We start from the raw sequence: 13,898 nt of genomic DNA on the forward strand, positions 1-13,898 counted from the left end.
GTACTACTCTTATCCTATACTTCCCCCCCAAAAAAAAATTAAGGCTCAGAGAGATTAGGAAAATTGCCCTACGTTACACAGCTAGTAAGTACCGAGACAAAGATTGAAACTCTAGCAGTCTAGTTTTAGAGTCTTTTTTTTTTTTTTCACTTTTTAGTGCCCTACCCCCTGGCATACAGAGGTTCCCAGGCTAGGGGTCGAATCAGAGCTATAGCTACTGACCTACACCACAGCTATTGCAACGCTGGATCTGAGCTGCATCTGCAACCTATATCACAGCAATCCCAGTTCCTTAACCCACTGAGTGAGGCCAGGTATCAAACTCACGTCCTCGTGGATTCTAGACGGGTTCATCACCAATGAGCCACGATGGGAACACCCTAGAGTCATTTTTTAATCAATACCTTGTATGACTAGAAGGCCCTCTTCAGCCATCAGCCAAATAGCTCTTACTATACCCCAGCTACCCACTGCCCTCAATATGCCAAAATCTCATTTGCTTTATATCCAAAGCCGCCTTTATCCTCAGCAAGGCTCAAAAGCTCAGTTAATCATCGCCAAACGAGGCAGAAGCCACAGAGGCCCCACCTAATGCAGAAGAGCCTTGGGCTTGATGTCAAGGAAGGAAAGAGAGGCAATGAGAGGGGCAGAGAAGAGGAGGGGTGGTTGAGGAGGAGAAGAAACACTCCTGGTAAGTCTTCAAGCTACTCGGGTGAGCTCAGAAAAGGATCTAGAGAAAAATAAACATCAACTGGAGAAAACATAAGACTGCAGTGCAGTAATAAAGCCATAAGTAAGAGAGTGACGGGGCTAGACACACAACCAAGTTGCCTCCTTAAAGGAAGACCCATGTGACTAAATTTTATTTTCTTCTGAGGAGTCCTCAGCCTCTCAGTGACCCTCGTTAATTTTCAGGACAGGAGTTCCCACTGTGGCGCAGTGGTTAACGAATCTCACTGGGAACCATGGGGTTGCAGGTTTGATCCCTGGCGTTGCCGTGAGCTGTGGTATAGGTTGCAGACGTGGCTCGGATCCCGCATTGCTGTGGCTCTGGCATAGGCTGGTGGCTACAGCTCCAGTTAGACCCCTAGCCTGGGAACCTCCATATGCCGCGGGAGCGGCCCTAGAAAAGGCAAAAAGACCCCCCCCAAAAAAAAAAAGTCAGGATAGCTGGCATTGAGGATGAGAGGGTAACAGGCCCCTTTTGGACCTAAATACGAAGTTACCGTGGGCCATTCCAGCAGAGGCGTTCACCAGGCGGTCAGATACATGAGCCTGAAGCTCAAGGAAGAGGTCTGGCCTCACCCCACATCTCCTGGGTCCTCAGCTCCAGCTCTGACCTAGATACTACACTGCCTCCCTCTGCTTTTGGCCTATTCCTTCAGGAGAAGCAACAAGCCCTTCTTCAGTTTGGATGGCTGCTTCCCAAGATTTTAAAGTAAACATCACTAAAGATCTTGGCTGATTTTGACCCGTATGCACCTGGGTGTTGGCACACGCCCCACCCAAATGCTGTGAGAATTACAGCTGGTGGGGTGGGTAAGGATCTAGAACTCCTCTCCGCCCCTAGTCCAAGAATGAGGGGCTAGGGGGCCCTGCTTACCCGTGCCCCTCACCTAGTGAGCATAAGAGAGAACACTGCTCTCCTGCTCTCCAGAGTATGTCACACAGAAAAGGTGTCAGAAACCTGGCAGACCATTTGCCCAACTTTATTAATTCCTGAGAGGATGTATATCCCATGGATGACCCACAGGCGCCCAGGTAGTTACTATAGCAATACCTGCCAAGACCATCTGTTACAGTTGATTTTTCAATACACCATTCAGTACTTATATTTCAACATAATATTTAACTTTTTTAAAATTAAGATTTTTAAGGAGTTCCCTGGTAAAGGGAACCAGCATTGTCACAGCTGTGGCTGCGGTTGTTGCTGTAGCACAGGTTTGATCCCTGGCCTGGGAATTTCTGCATGCTGTGGGCACAGCCCCCAGTTTTTTTTTTTTAATTGAGAATTAAAAAGTAACAATCATGAACTGCCACATCCTCAAAAGAGAACTGAAGGAAGGTTGGTTCTCTTCAGTTTCCTTTAGAGAACCTGAGGAAGGCCAGTTCTTACATTTACAATACAAACAGGATAGGAAAAATAAAATTGGAATTACAATATCCTTTTTTGTTTTGGGGGGTTTTTTTGGCTGCACCTGAAGCATATGGAAGTTACTTGGCCAAGGATGAAATCCAAGCTGCAGCTGCAACCTACACCACAGCTGCGGCAACTCTGAATCCTTAACCCACTGTGCAGGGCTGGGCACTCATACTTCAGCAGTGACCTGAGCCACTGCAGAGACAACGCCAGACCCTTAACCCGCTGTGCTACAGTGGGAATTCCTACAACATTCTCTTAACTTAGGTTATGCCAGAGATTTAGAATGGTTACAGTAGTTCTGTGATTCTTTTTTCTTGGCTGCACCCGTGGCATGAGGAAGACCCAGGGCCAGGGTTCAAACCTGGGCCACAACAGTGACAATGCCAGATCCTTAACTCACTGAGCCACCAGGGAAATCCCCCCCCTTTTTTTTTGATTTAGTGATGTAAAAAAAAATCTTTCTTGTGAATGCCAAGAAATCAAAAAAGGATTGAGGTTGTTTGCTAATCAATGAGGACAACTGTTTGTACATGAGCCCAAGGCAAAGTTCTCCTGCTAGGTAACGGGGACACAGCAACCTGTTTATCTCCTAATATCTAATCAGTTACCAAGCCCTGTGCTTTATATATAATGTTCACTCCCTTGGCTAGATGTCACAGAGGATTAGTGAAAGTCTTGGAGAAAAGATAAGGAATCACAAGTCATACATCTGAGTGGGGAAAAAAAGATATTTTAAAAGGATAGATCTGAACTGGATGGGAAAATAATGCTGCACCTCATAGACAAGAACATTGCATTTCCTTCATGGACGTACAAAACGATACCCTTGCCTTAAGTTAACATTTACAAATGAAAGTTTATTAAAATGTAATATAAAATAGGTAAGTAAAATATAATTAAAATGAATCAATGGAATAGCAAGCAATGACAGAGACTGAATGAACACTAAAATAGCACCCACGTACACAAAACAGTCTCCCCAGTTAACTGAGCAGAAGCCCTCTAAATGAAGAGGTAAGCAGGGTGATGGAAGAATTGTCAGTAATAAAAGCGGAGAGCATGCATACATGAGGTTATTGAGAAGGAAAACATTGGAGGAACTGGAGAAATTGTTTGTCGTGTCTCACAGAGGAGGAAGTTCACGGTAAGTACACGAGTACTTATTTATGCACATGTGTGCGTGTAAAGTACGAGGAAAAGAGAAGTCTAGGGCCCTTCACCATGAGGTTCCCCAACCTCTCCAAATTTTTCCTCCCACTACTGCCACGGGACCCTTTGGTCAAGGGTCAGCCCACTCTCCTCTCTCTCGGTTCTCCCTACCTGAGTCCACACCATAATCCTGACCACGTGTCCTCTGTGACTCTCTTTCTGTAACTTTGTGTCCTTCAAGGTCCAACTCAAGTTCCATGATGCCTCACAAGCCCCTCCTAGCAAGCCCAGCCCAGAGTGTCTTCTGCTTCCTCTATCCTCTTACAATCACTGTCACTCACTCATAAAAAATATATATATATCCCATGGAAGTTCCCCTTGTGGCTCAGCAGTTAGTGAGCTCAACTAGCACCCATGAGGATGCAGGTTCAATCTCTGGCCTCGCTCAGTGGGTTAAGGATCTGGCATTGTTGTAAGCTGTGGTGTAGGTTGCAGACTCAACCAAATCCCGAGGTGCTGTGGCTGTGGTGTAGGCCAGTGGCTATAGCTCAGAATGGACCCCTAGCCTGGAAACCTCCATGTGCCACAGGTATGCGCCCCCACCCCCCAAAAAAGATATCCCAACGATATCGAGTAAAACAAAAGTTCCTTTCCAGACATTTCAGTTGAGCATCTCCTGTCTCTCAAGACCAGGTGCCTTCCTGAGTCTTTGAAGGTGTCTGGTCCTCTCAGCTAAGTGAGAAGTGCTTTGGGGCAGGGACTGTGTCTTCACAGTACAGGGCTACGCCCAATGTATGATCTGATAAACACCTACTGATGTGAATAAGCGGTATCACACGATGTTCAAAGGAAAGTACATTAATTATGAGAGGGATCTAATACATAAGACTAGGAAGGGAGAATTAACCATGGTCATCTTTTCACTCAATACCCACCAGGACCATCACAGGACCGTGGACCTGAGGTGAGTGAAGTGTGAAAGTAAACGGGAGAGCGGGCTCAAGTAGGCAAAGCCAGACTCGGAGAGTGGAGAGTAAGACTCCCAAGAGTTAAATGCAAGAGACAAAGGAAAACAACTACAATTCACTGGCAGTCAGCTGTAGAAACATACCTGTGTTTCCTTGAGCATCTTCTACCTTGTTTGATGAGGGCAACAGAAAAGATGGCCTCGTGAAGTGAGAACCCAGAAGGGATGGTTGTTGCTGCTGCTGCTGCTGCTGCTGCTGCTGCTGCAGAGGTGTGGTTTTGAGGCCCACCCTCCAGTCCACCTGGGTAATATCTGACCTTGATCGAGCATGCCCGGGCTTAAAGGTTGAGGTCTCATCCAACAAGTCATTCACAGAACGAGGCCTGTCCTTTCGACGCTGACAGATGTTGAAGAAATTAAAGGTTGAAGCTTCCTTTTGTTCCATCCAGGACAGATTATCTGGGGTTGTCCCTTTCTGGACCGTAAACTGTTCTTTGGCAGGGAAGACATTTTGAGCTTTGGTTTCTAAGAGCCTGCTCTTGCAGTGGTCCCAAATCACAGCCCCCCTTCCTAGGGAGGAGACATTTCTGATAGCACCATTGTCTATGTTACCGAGTACCTCATGCCCCACCAGTTCCGGGACCTCCTGAATCCCATAAACCTCCGCGTGCTGCACAGCCTTTTCTAGCTTACTGTCGAAAGTGCTAAAGAATTCCTCAGTAACTTCCAAGGCTGGGCTGATATCATCCACTTCCAAAGCTTCCATGTCATGGGCTCCAAGAGGCCTAAGCCTCCTACGCTGGTTCAGGAAAGGGCTTGATGAACATTCACCCAAGGAAGAAAAGTGCTTTGGGCAACAGAGTTCTGGAAATAACTGGAAGGAACTTTCATTCGGCTGCTCAGAGCAGGCCAAGCACTAGGGTGGCTGATGTTTTCTGGGACATTAAAAGCATTTGCTAGATGGTAACAGTCATCGGCAAAGGTACTGGGACACAGACATTCCTTTGAGATTATTCTTCAGTGAGTCCTCTGTAAAGACAACAGGAAGTGCTTGTCAAAGCAATGCCACGGCCATCTTCGATTTTCTGAAAGAAAATAGACAGGACAACGTTGGCCCATGGTTCACTGTATTGTATATACAGGAATCTGCCCAAATACATCCTCATCTTTACATCTCTTCCATGGCAGTCATGCCCAAAAGTGGACAACATCTTACAGGGAAGTGCCATTGTCAGGAGCACACGTCACTACTTTGTATTAGCGCTTTCACAGAGCAATGGGGGAATCTTGATAAGGGGAATTAAGGTCAAAAGCTTTTACTCACACAGAGACGCCTTTGAGAGCATCTGTGAAAAGACTGGCCTGGCAAATCTCTGTGATACACTGACCTAAAATAAAAATAGTAGGCAAAAGAGACTGGGAATTCTGTGACTGGGCCTATGTCATAATCCGTCTGAAAGGCAGAAATGCCTGAGTTCTTTCATAAACCTTGAAAGTACTGATGGTTTGTTGGGCTCAAAGGCAACAGGGGTAAGTAGTGAGGGAGAACTTCTCAGCCTCCCCTTCATTTGTTTAGCTGTGCCTGCGACATACAGATGATCCCGAGCCCGAGATCAAACCCATGCCACGGCAGCAACCTGAGCCAAAGTAGTGACAACGCTAGATCCTTAAGCCACTGAGCCATCAGGGAACTCTGAGCAGCAGCCTTTTTATTGACCTGAATGTTACTGTGCTGTGCTTCCCAGGTTCAATAATGCCTAATGATGTCTCCAAACTTCACCATTCCTCCAGTCACCTTGCAAAAAGGCTTCAGGCTCCCTGAGGCTTTGAGGATTGGCCTAGGAATAGGTCCGGCCTTGAGGCTGGGCAGAGAGAATCCTAACACTAGCCACACCCTCTGGGAAATGCTAGATCTCCAAAGCCAGGCCAAACAAGAGCAGACCTTGACAATGATGCTGTCCAATATAGTAGACACTAGTCATATACAGCCACTTAAATTTAAATTTATTAAAAATCAAATAAAGTTCCTCAGTCACACTGGCCACATTTCATGTTTTCGACATACACCTTTGTATTTTTACCAAAAAATGAACAAACAAAACAGCTAGGTAAGGGCTTTTTTTTCTCAATTACTTACAAGTAGGTAAAACTAGACAATTTGCAACACTTTTGCAAGTTGCTGCAAAGGTACATAAATGTGCTTTCTTTTTTAAAACTGCATAGTTTCTATGGTTCACTAAAATCATTTTTAGTACTTAGGCCAGTAAATCATTACATTTAAAGCAATAGCACCAATCTCCGTTAATTAATATGTATAAGTAAAACTAGTATATACAGCCCGTTATTTTATTTTATTTTATTTTATTTTATTTTATTTTTGTCTTTTTTGCTATTTCTTGGGCCACTCCCGTGGCATACGGAGGTTCCCAGGCTAGGGGTCTAATCAGAGCTGTAGCTGCCGGCCTACACCACAGCCACAACAACGTGGGATCTGAGCCGAGTCTGCAACCTACACCACAGCTCACGGCAACGCCGGATCCTTAACCCACTGAGCAAGGGCAGGGACCAAACCCGCAACCTCACGGTTCCTAGTCGGATTCATTAACCACTGCGCCATGACGGGAACTCCACAGCCCGTTATTTTAAATGTATCTAGAAGGTTTGCTGTTCACAGGAGCTCCATGGCTTACCTCTTACAAAGTGAGAATGACTGTGAATTTGTCTACTTGTTATATTTTGACATTTATTATGTTAGCATTCATGAAGCAAGGCAAAGATTTTTAGAGATAAAATCAGTTGTATTTTTCTAGCTGCAAATAGGCTACAGCTAAGCCTGGGGTCTTCTGAATCTCATAGCAGAATTTCACTACCCCTGTCATTTTGAAATTTGAGATTTTTCAGTTTTATCTTGTACACCAGAAGCTAAGAAAAAGTAATGCATAATGTACCTTAAAACTTTTAGTTCTTTACTCAAATTTCAAACGAACATAATAAACAAAGGTTACATTTCCCACTTATGGAAGAGGCACCAAGGTGCCGAGCACTAAGCTATTCATCTAGGACTTTGAGTATTTCTTTCCTTATCCAGTGCTTAAAATTCAGTCTGTAATCACACTATAGAGAGTAAACACCTTCAAAGTGATTCTTTCTTTTTTTCTTTTAAGATCAAAATGTTTAGGAACACATACATTCACAAGCTGGTTAGAAACATACAACCAGGGATGGCCAGTACTGCTGGCTTCTGGAATTCTCCATCCCAACTCATTCTAAAATCATAGACTATGAGACAAGGAAGGGACCTGAGATAGTCAGGGTTCAACCTTTCACAGAAGGGGACATTGAGCCCAGAGAGAGTAAGAGGTCCCATGGACACTTCTGTATGCATTGACTCACTTAAATCTCATTAAGAGCAGTAACAATTCAACTTTAGAAGCATTTCAATGCTATTTAACAAGGGATTCTGGAAACCACTCTTCTATCTATCCACTCATCACTCATGAAGGTCACAACAGATACAAGACACTGAAGATGAAAGGGTGAATAAGATTCAGCTTTTGCCCTAAAGAGGCTCACAGTCTATCATGCTGAGCCTAAGAAAATAAGTTCAAAAAACTGCCTTGAGAGAGGATGAAAGTAGATTTGATGGGGGAAGGAGGGAGTGTGGTCACTTGTCAGCAAAGATGAGAGAGAGATTAAGAAAGTCTTCAAAAAGAAGTGCCCTTTGAGTTGAGCCTAGAAAACTTAGATGGGAGTTCCCTGGTGGCCTCATGGTTAGGACTCGGTGCTTTCACTGCTGCAGCTTGGGTTCATTCCCTGGTCTGTGAACTGAGATGTTACATCAAGACCCTATGGTGGGCAGGCGGGTAGAAGGAAGGAAGGAAGGAAAGAAAGAAAGGTGAAAATTTAGAAGATGTTTGCCTGGAGGGCTCAGAATAAATTAGGAAGAGTAAATCACTTTTTGGTGAACAAGGGATTTTCAAATTATTACATAAAATGACTTTCCACAGGCAATGTGGCAAGCTATCTAGTGGAGTGACAGCAAGCAATTTGGTGGATTTAGAGTGAGATCTAGGTTCAAATCCTAACCCTGTCTCATCTTAGCTATGTAATTGGGGTGACTGTTCTCTGACCCACCACCCCCACTCCACCCCAAGTCCTCTGGGCTACTCTGCACTTCCCATTCTAGGAATTTCACCATTAGTGCTTTCCATTGCTTCTATCTGGAACTTACGCAGCTCTTCTCTTTGCTTTCTGATATAAATACACATTTTCCCATCAAAACCATATTCTAAAAGGGTCTACTCTTCACTGTGCGCCCCAGCATTTCTTCCTCTCTTCATCCCCCACTCAGTCCCACAGGCCTTTCAGATCCTCCTTTTGGCTCTGCAGGCCTGCCCACATGCTGTTCCCAGTGCTGGAGGGGTCACTGGCTCTTGGACGCCTCTGCCCATCCAATGTCTTATTGTCCTTTAGGGTCCAACCGAACATCCTGGGACACACCTGTACTCTCTAGAGATGGCCACAACAGTATCTTCTGTCCCACATGCCTGTCTGCAGTGAGAACTTGCTACTCCCTCATCAAGAAGGGAGTTTATTTTTCCACTTCCTCGAATCTGAGTAAGGCTTGTGAGGTTTTGATCTCGAGTGTGGCAGAAATGAGGCTATGCCCATTGGAGGCACAGCCCTTAACTGGCCTGGCAGCTTCTGCTTCCTATCTCTTGGAGCTTTAGGCCGATTACATCGAAAGTCCAGGCTACTCCACTGGAGGAAGAGGCCACACATTAGAGCATGGAGGCACCAGACACCAATAGTGAAATTCCTAGAATAGAAGTCCCCAGAAGACTTGGGGTGGAGTGGGGCTGGGTCAGGGAATCTTACCCCAGTTACACAGCGAGTATGAGACAGGAGTAGGGAAGACGCCATCTTGAAGGACAGCCCAGTTGAGCTTTCCGATGATTCCAGCCCCAGTAAGTATCATAAGTGATCACAAGGGAGAATTTTCCAATGAGTCCAATTAGCCCAGAACCACTGGAGATAACACACTATTTTAAGACACTAATCCTGGGAGTAGTTTCACACAGCAAACAAAAATCAGGACTCATCATTTCCACAGGGAAGAATTCTCTGCTGTCTCAGACTAGGTTAAAGCCTTAAAGGACGGGAGGGCCTTGGTTCAGAAGGGCACTGGCATTTCTCAAAGCTGCACATATCACATTTGTAATTACAGTTTCGATGTCCATATCCCCTCAGGAACTCTCAATTTTGCTCACCTGTGTTTGTACCACCAAACACAGCTGCAGTTCAATAAATGTTTGTTGAATAAGTGAATGAATCACTTCTGGGGGCTGCACCCATGGCATGCAAAAGTTCCAGGGCCAGGAATTGAACCTGTGCCCTGGCAGTGACTCAAGCCATAGCAGTGACAACGCCAGATCCTTAACACACCGCACTACCAGGGAACTCCAATAAATGACTGAATCATTTTTGAATGGCTATCTTTAGAATCATACATTTTTCCCCTTTTCCCTTTGTTGTCAGTACTTGTGACTTACAGCCCTTTCACCACGTTATGATTATGTCTATCAATAAACAAGAGAGCTGCTGCTTTACCGACTGCAAAAAAAATTTTTTTTTACTCTTTAGTGTAATAAATGAACTAATAGATCAATGTGAGAGATCCAGGCCTTTGCCCGTATTTGCACAGCAGAGATAGCTAAAAAGAATGTGGGAGTTGCAGTGATTTATGCATTCCATAAATATTTACTGAAGCAGCTACTTTGTTCTAGGCACTGGTGATGTGACAGTGAACAAGACAGACTTAAATCCTGCCCTGTGGACCTTATATTCTAGTGGAACACTTACTATTTAGATACAGCTCTAAATGCCTCAGTGTCTTACCTATTAAGGTGTGGTGAGAAGGCTGATGTGCTCCTCCACGTCCTGCTGGATCCCATCCATCCCATCCCAAATCCCAACCTCCTAGCAAGTCTTTCCTGAGGACTCAGTCCTTTTGCACCTCCCCCCTTCCCTGAATAGCTAAAACATCACTTTGTAAAATGTCCTTTCTCCTTCTTGAGGGCAAGTCCCATGTCCCAAGTCCCCAACAAAGTCAGCAGGTCCTCCTGCCTCTTGTCTTCTTCCTAATGCAGCCTCCTCATCACCTCTCTTAACCCTTCAGAGTCGCCCCAGTAGAACAGGGTTTGGCAAACATTTTCTATAAAGAGCCAGAGATAAATGGTGTAGGTTTCGTGGGCCATACAGTCACTTTTGCAACTACTTAATTCTATGACTGTAGGGAGAAAGCAGCCACTGACAGTATGGAAATGAATGGACTTGTCTGTTCTGATAAAACTTTATTTACAAATCAGGCAGATAACCAAAATGTAGTATATCCATACTTTTTTTTTTTTTTTTTTAAATAGCCACACTTGCAGCATATGGAAGTTCCCAGGTCAGGGGTCAAATTGGAGCTGCAATTGAGGCCTACACCAAAGCCACAGCAACACCAGATCAGAGCTGCATCTGCAACTTATACCACAGCTTGCAGCAACGTCACTGGATCCTTAACCCACTAAGCACGGCCAGGGATCAAACCCACATCCTCACAGAGACAACATCAGGTCCTTAACCTGCTGAGCCACACTGGGAACTCCCATACAATGGAATATTATTCAGCCTGAGGGAGGAAATTCTGTCACGTGCTACAACATGGATCAACCTCAAGGACATCATACTAATAAGCCAGTTAGAAAAAGACATGAGTTGCTTGGTGGCTCAGTGGGTTAAGTATCCAGCATCGTCACTGCTGTGGCGTGGGTTCAATCCCTGGCCTGGGAACTTCTGCATGCCGTGGGGACAGCCAAAAAAAAAGACAAATACTGTGTGAGTCAATGTATATTACGTAATCCTATTCATGGAAACAAAACACAGAATGGGGGTAACCAGGGGCTGCGGGAAGGGAGGTATGATTTAATGGGTACAAGTTTTAGATTTGTAAGATGAAAAGTTCTGGAGATCTGTTTCACAGCAACATGAATATAAACACTGCTAACCTTGAAATGAATAAGATGGTAAATTTTATATGTGTTTTTCACCACAATTTAAAACAAATAAACAGGAGTTCTCATTGTGGCCAAGTGGGTTATGAACTCGACTAGTATCCATGAGGACACAGGTTTGATCCCTGGCCTCGCTCAGTGGGTTAAGGATCCGGCGTTGCCATGAGCTGTGATGTAGGTCACAGGCATGGCTCAGATCTGGCGTTGCGGTGGCTGTGGTGTCAGCCCACAGCTGCAGCCCCGATTCAACCCCTAGCCTGGGAACTTCCATATGCCACAAGTGTGGCCCTAAAAAGAAAAAAAAAAAATTTGTAAACAAACAAACAAAAAGCAAGCAGAGGGCCTAATTTTCCAGTGGGCTGCAGTTCCCCAATTCTTGGCCTAGAAAACCTAGTCCAGCCTCCTGAGGAGAGGAGGCAGAGGTCAGGAGTGACAAGTTTAGGCCTTGGAGGAAGAAAGGAACAGCAGCTTCACCAGTTACCAGCAACAGGACTTCAGGAAGTTACTTCACCTTCTAATCTCAGTTTTCTCATCTGCACAATCAAGTTCATTCTTTCCTTCTAAAACAGTTTAGAGAATTAAATAAGAATGCATGACAGGGTTCCCAGCACATAGTACCTGAATAACAACGGCTTAAAAGCCCACATCTGATGGCTCCATCACACTTCCTCTATGCCCTCCTACTCTCCCTGCTGGTTCTCCACCTTGCAGACCTGTGCTCGCCTCAGGGTCTGTGCACTGGCTGTTCCCCCAGTGGTTGGCTGATACCAACTCAGTCGACTTTATGTGACCTTTCATGGCACCTTCTCAATGAGGCCTATCCGGCCCTGGACTTCTGAACCCCTTTCTTCTTTTCTATTAAAATAATTTTTTAAAAATAAGCTTCTAACTTTCGAACAGTTTGAGATTTGCAGAATTATTACAAAGATAGTGCAATGAGTTTCCATACACCCCACACCCAGTTTCCTCCATAAAACATCTTGCATTAATGTGATACATTTGTCACAGATGAAGAACCAATATCGATACATTTTTGTTAAAATTCATACTTTGTTCACACTTAGTTTGGATTTCGCGGATTTTCCCTTCATATCCTTCTCCTGTTCCAGGACACCGCATGACATTTAACGGTCAGGTCTTTTTAGGCTCCTCTTGGCTATGACAGTTTCTCAGACTTTACTTACTCGATGCCTTTGACAGTGTTGCAGAGTCTGCTGAGCGTTTTACAGGCTGTCCCTCATTGGTTGAGGGAGTTGCCTGATGTCTTCTCATGAGGAGACTAGGGTTATATGTTTTGGGGAGAAAAACTACAGAGGTCAAGTGCCATTCTCATCATGTCGTAACAAGAGGAGATACTGTCAGCATGACGGGCTCGTGCTCAGGTTAAGCTTCAATGTTTAGTGTTCTGCTCTCCCCACTACAATGTAAGCTCCTCGAGGGGAGGAACTGATGCTCATTTTGTTCATGACTGTATCCCAAGTGCTTAGAATAGCTGGCACACACACAGAGGGCACTAGAGAGATATGCACTGAATGAAGCCCTTTTGCGTGACATTTGTCACCCTTCAGGACCTAGGCACCGCTCAGGTTTGTCATTGCTGACCAACACTCACCTTGCTGTCTTACTCCTCCGTGGTTTGGCCCAAGCTGAGAAGCCTCCTGAACTGCTCAGGTGCTCAGCACCCCGGGTTTGCCACCTCGTACTGAAACGATCCAGTCCCTCGACCTCACTCTGCACACTGAGCTTGAACAGCGGCCCGATGCCTTGCTGTCCCTCCCAGGTAATCTCTACGTCTTCATCCTCTGGGGCTCCATTTTCCAACCTTTCTCCTTTTGGAATTTATCTTTTCCCTAGGGATGTATAGCCTTCAAATTCGTGACAAGACTCTAATGCCACGTTTAGTTTCGGTAAATGAACACTTTGTGTCAGCCGCGTCTACAGCACACAAAAATTGCCGGGCCAGGGATCAAACTCACACCGAAGCAGTGACAACGCCAGATCCTTAACCCGCTAGGCCACCAGGGAACTTCAAATGAACACTTCTTACTAGCTTTCCTCATTTGGTTTTGAACTTAAATAATTTGAAAAATAATAACGATATAGGCAGATAGGCCAAAATATGAAAGTGAACTGAGTGAAATTGCTCTGTGGTTGCCTCCACACAAAGCTGGAAATCAGGAGCTAATGAGAACTGTGTTCTAAATCTGGCTCCACCACACACACGTACTGGGTGGCCTCTGGCAAACCGTTTAACTCTGGGCGCCTTACTCAGCTACCTGTATCCAACAACATTGCTAATACCAAACTGCTTCACATGTGGATCATTCACTAAGTAGCTGTTCCAAGATGCCTTTAAAAAATGTAAACTTCTGTATAATTATGGAGGCCTCCACTGGACCTCACCCATCCAACAACCAGAGACCAGAGCTCCTGGTCCCTCCCTGGAAAGATACGTCAGCCCAACAACAGCAAAGTCAGCAACCAACTATTTATAATACCCTACGTTTCAGCCAAAGTCAATGATGTATAGAAATGTTATCTTATTTTTAGAGACTATCCTTTCTGTAAAAAGAGTTGTTTC

The 13,898-nt window shown here is 44.9% G+C and overlaps 1 protein-coding gene across 2 annotated transcripts in view; it reads right to left on the bottom strand.

Annotated features, from left to right (window-relative positions):
- Positions 1 to 13,898, bottom strand: part of PLEKHM3 (pleckstrin homology domain containing M3) — a 191,312-nt gene that overhangs the window by 160,862 nt on the left and 16,552 nt on the right. For both annotated transcript variants that reach the window (XM_047773365.1, XM_047773366.1), the window contains exon 2: positions 4,404 to 5,344. In XM_047773365.1, the coding sequence (XP_047629321.1) occupies positions 4,404 to 5,025 (622 nt within the window). In that variant the 5' untranslated portion in view covers positions 5,026 to 5,344. The remainder of the gene's footprint in view (positions 1 to 4,403; positions 5,345 to 13,898) is intronic.

This window comes from Phacochoerus africanus, chromosome 3 (genome assembly GCF_016906955.1).
Source record: "Phacochoerus africanus isolate WHEZ1 chromosome 3, ROS_Pafr_v1, whole genome shotgun sequence".
NCBI classification, from domain to species: Eukaryota; Metazoa; Chordata; class Mammalia; order Artiodactyla; family Suidae; genus Phacochoerus; species Phacochoerus africanus.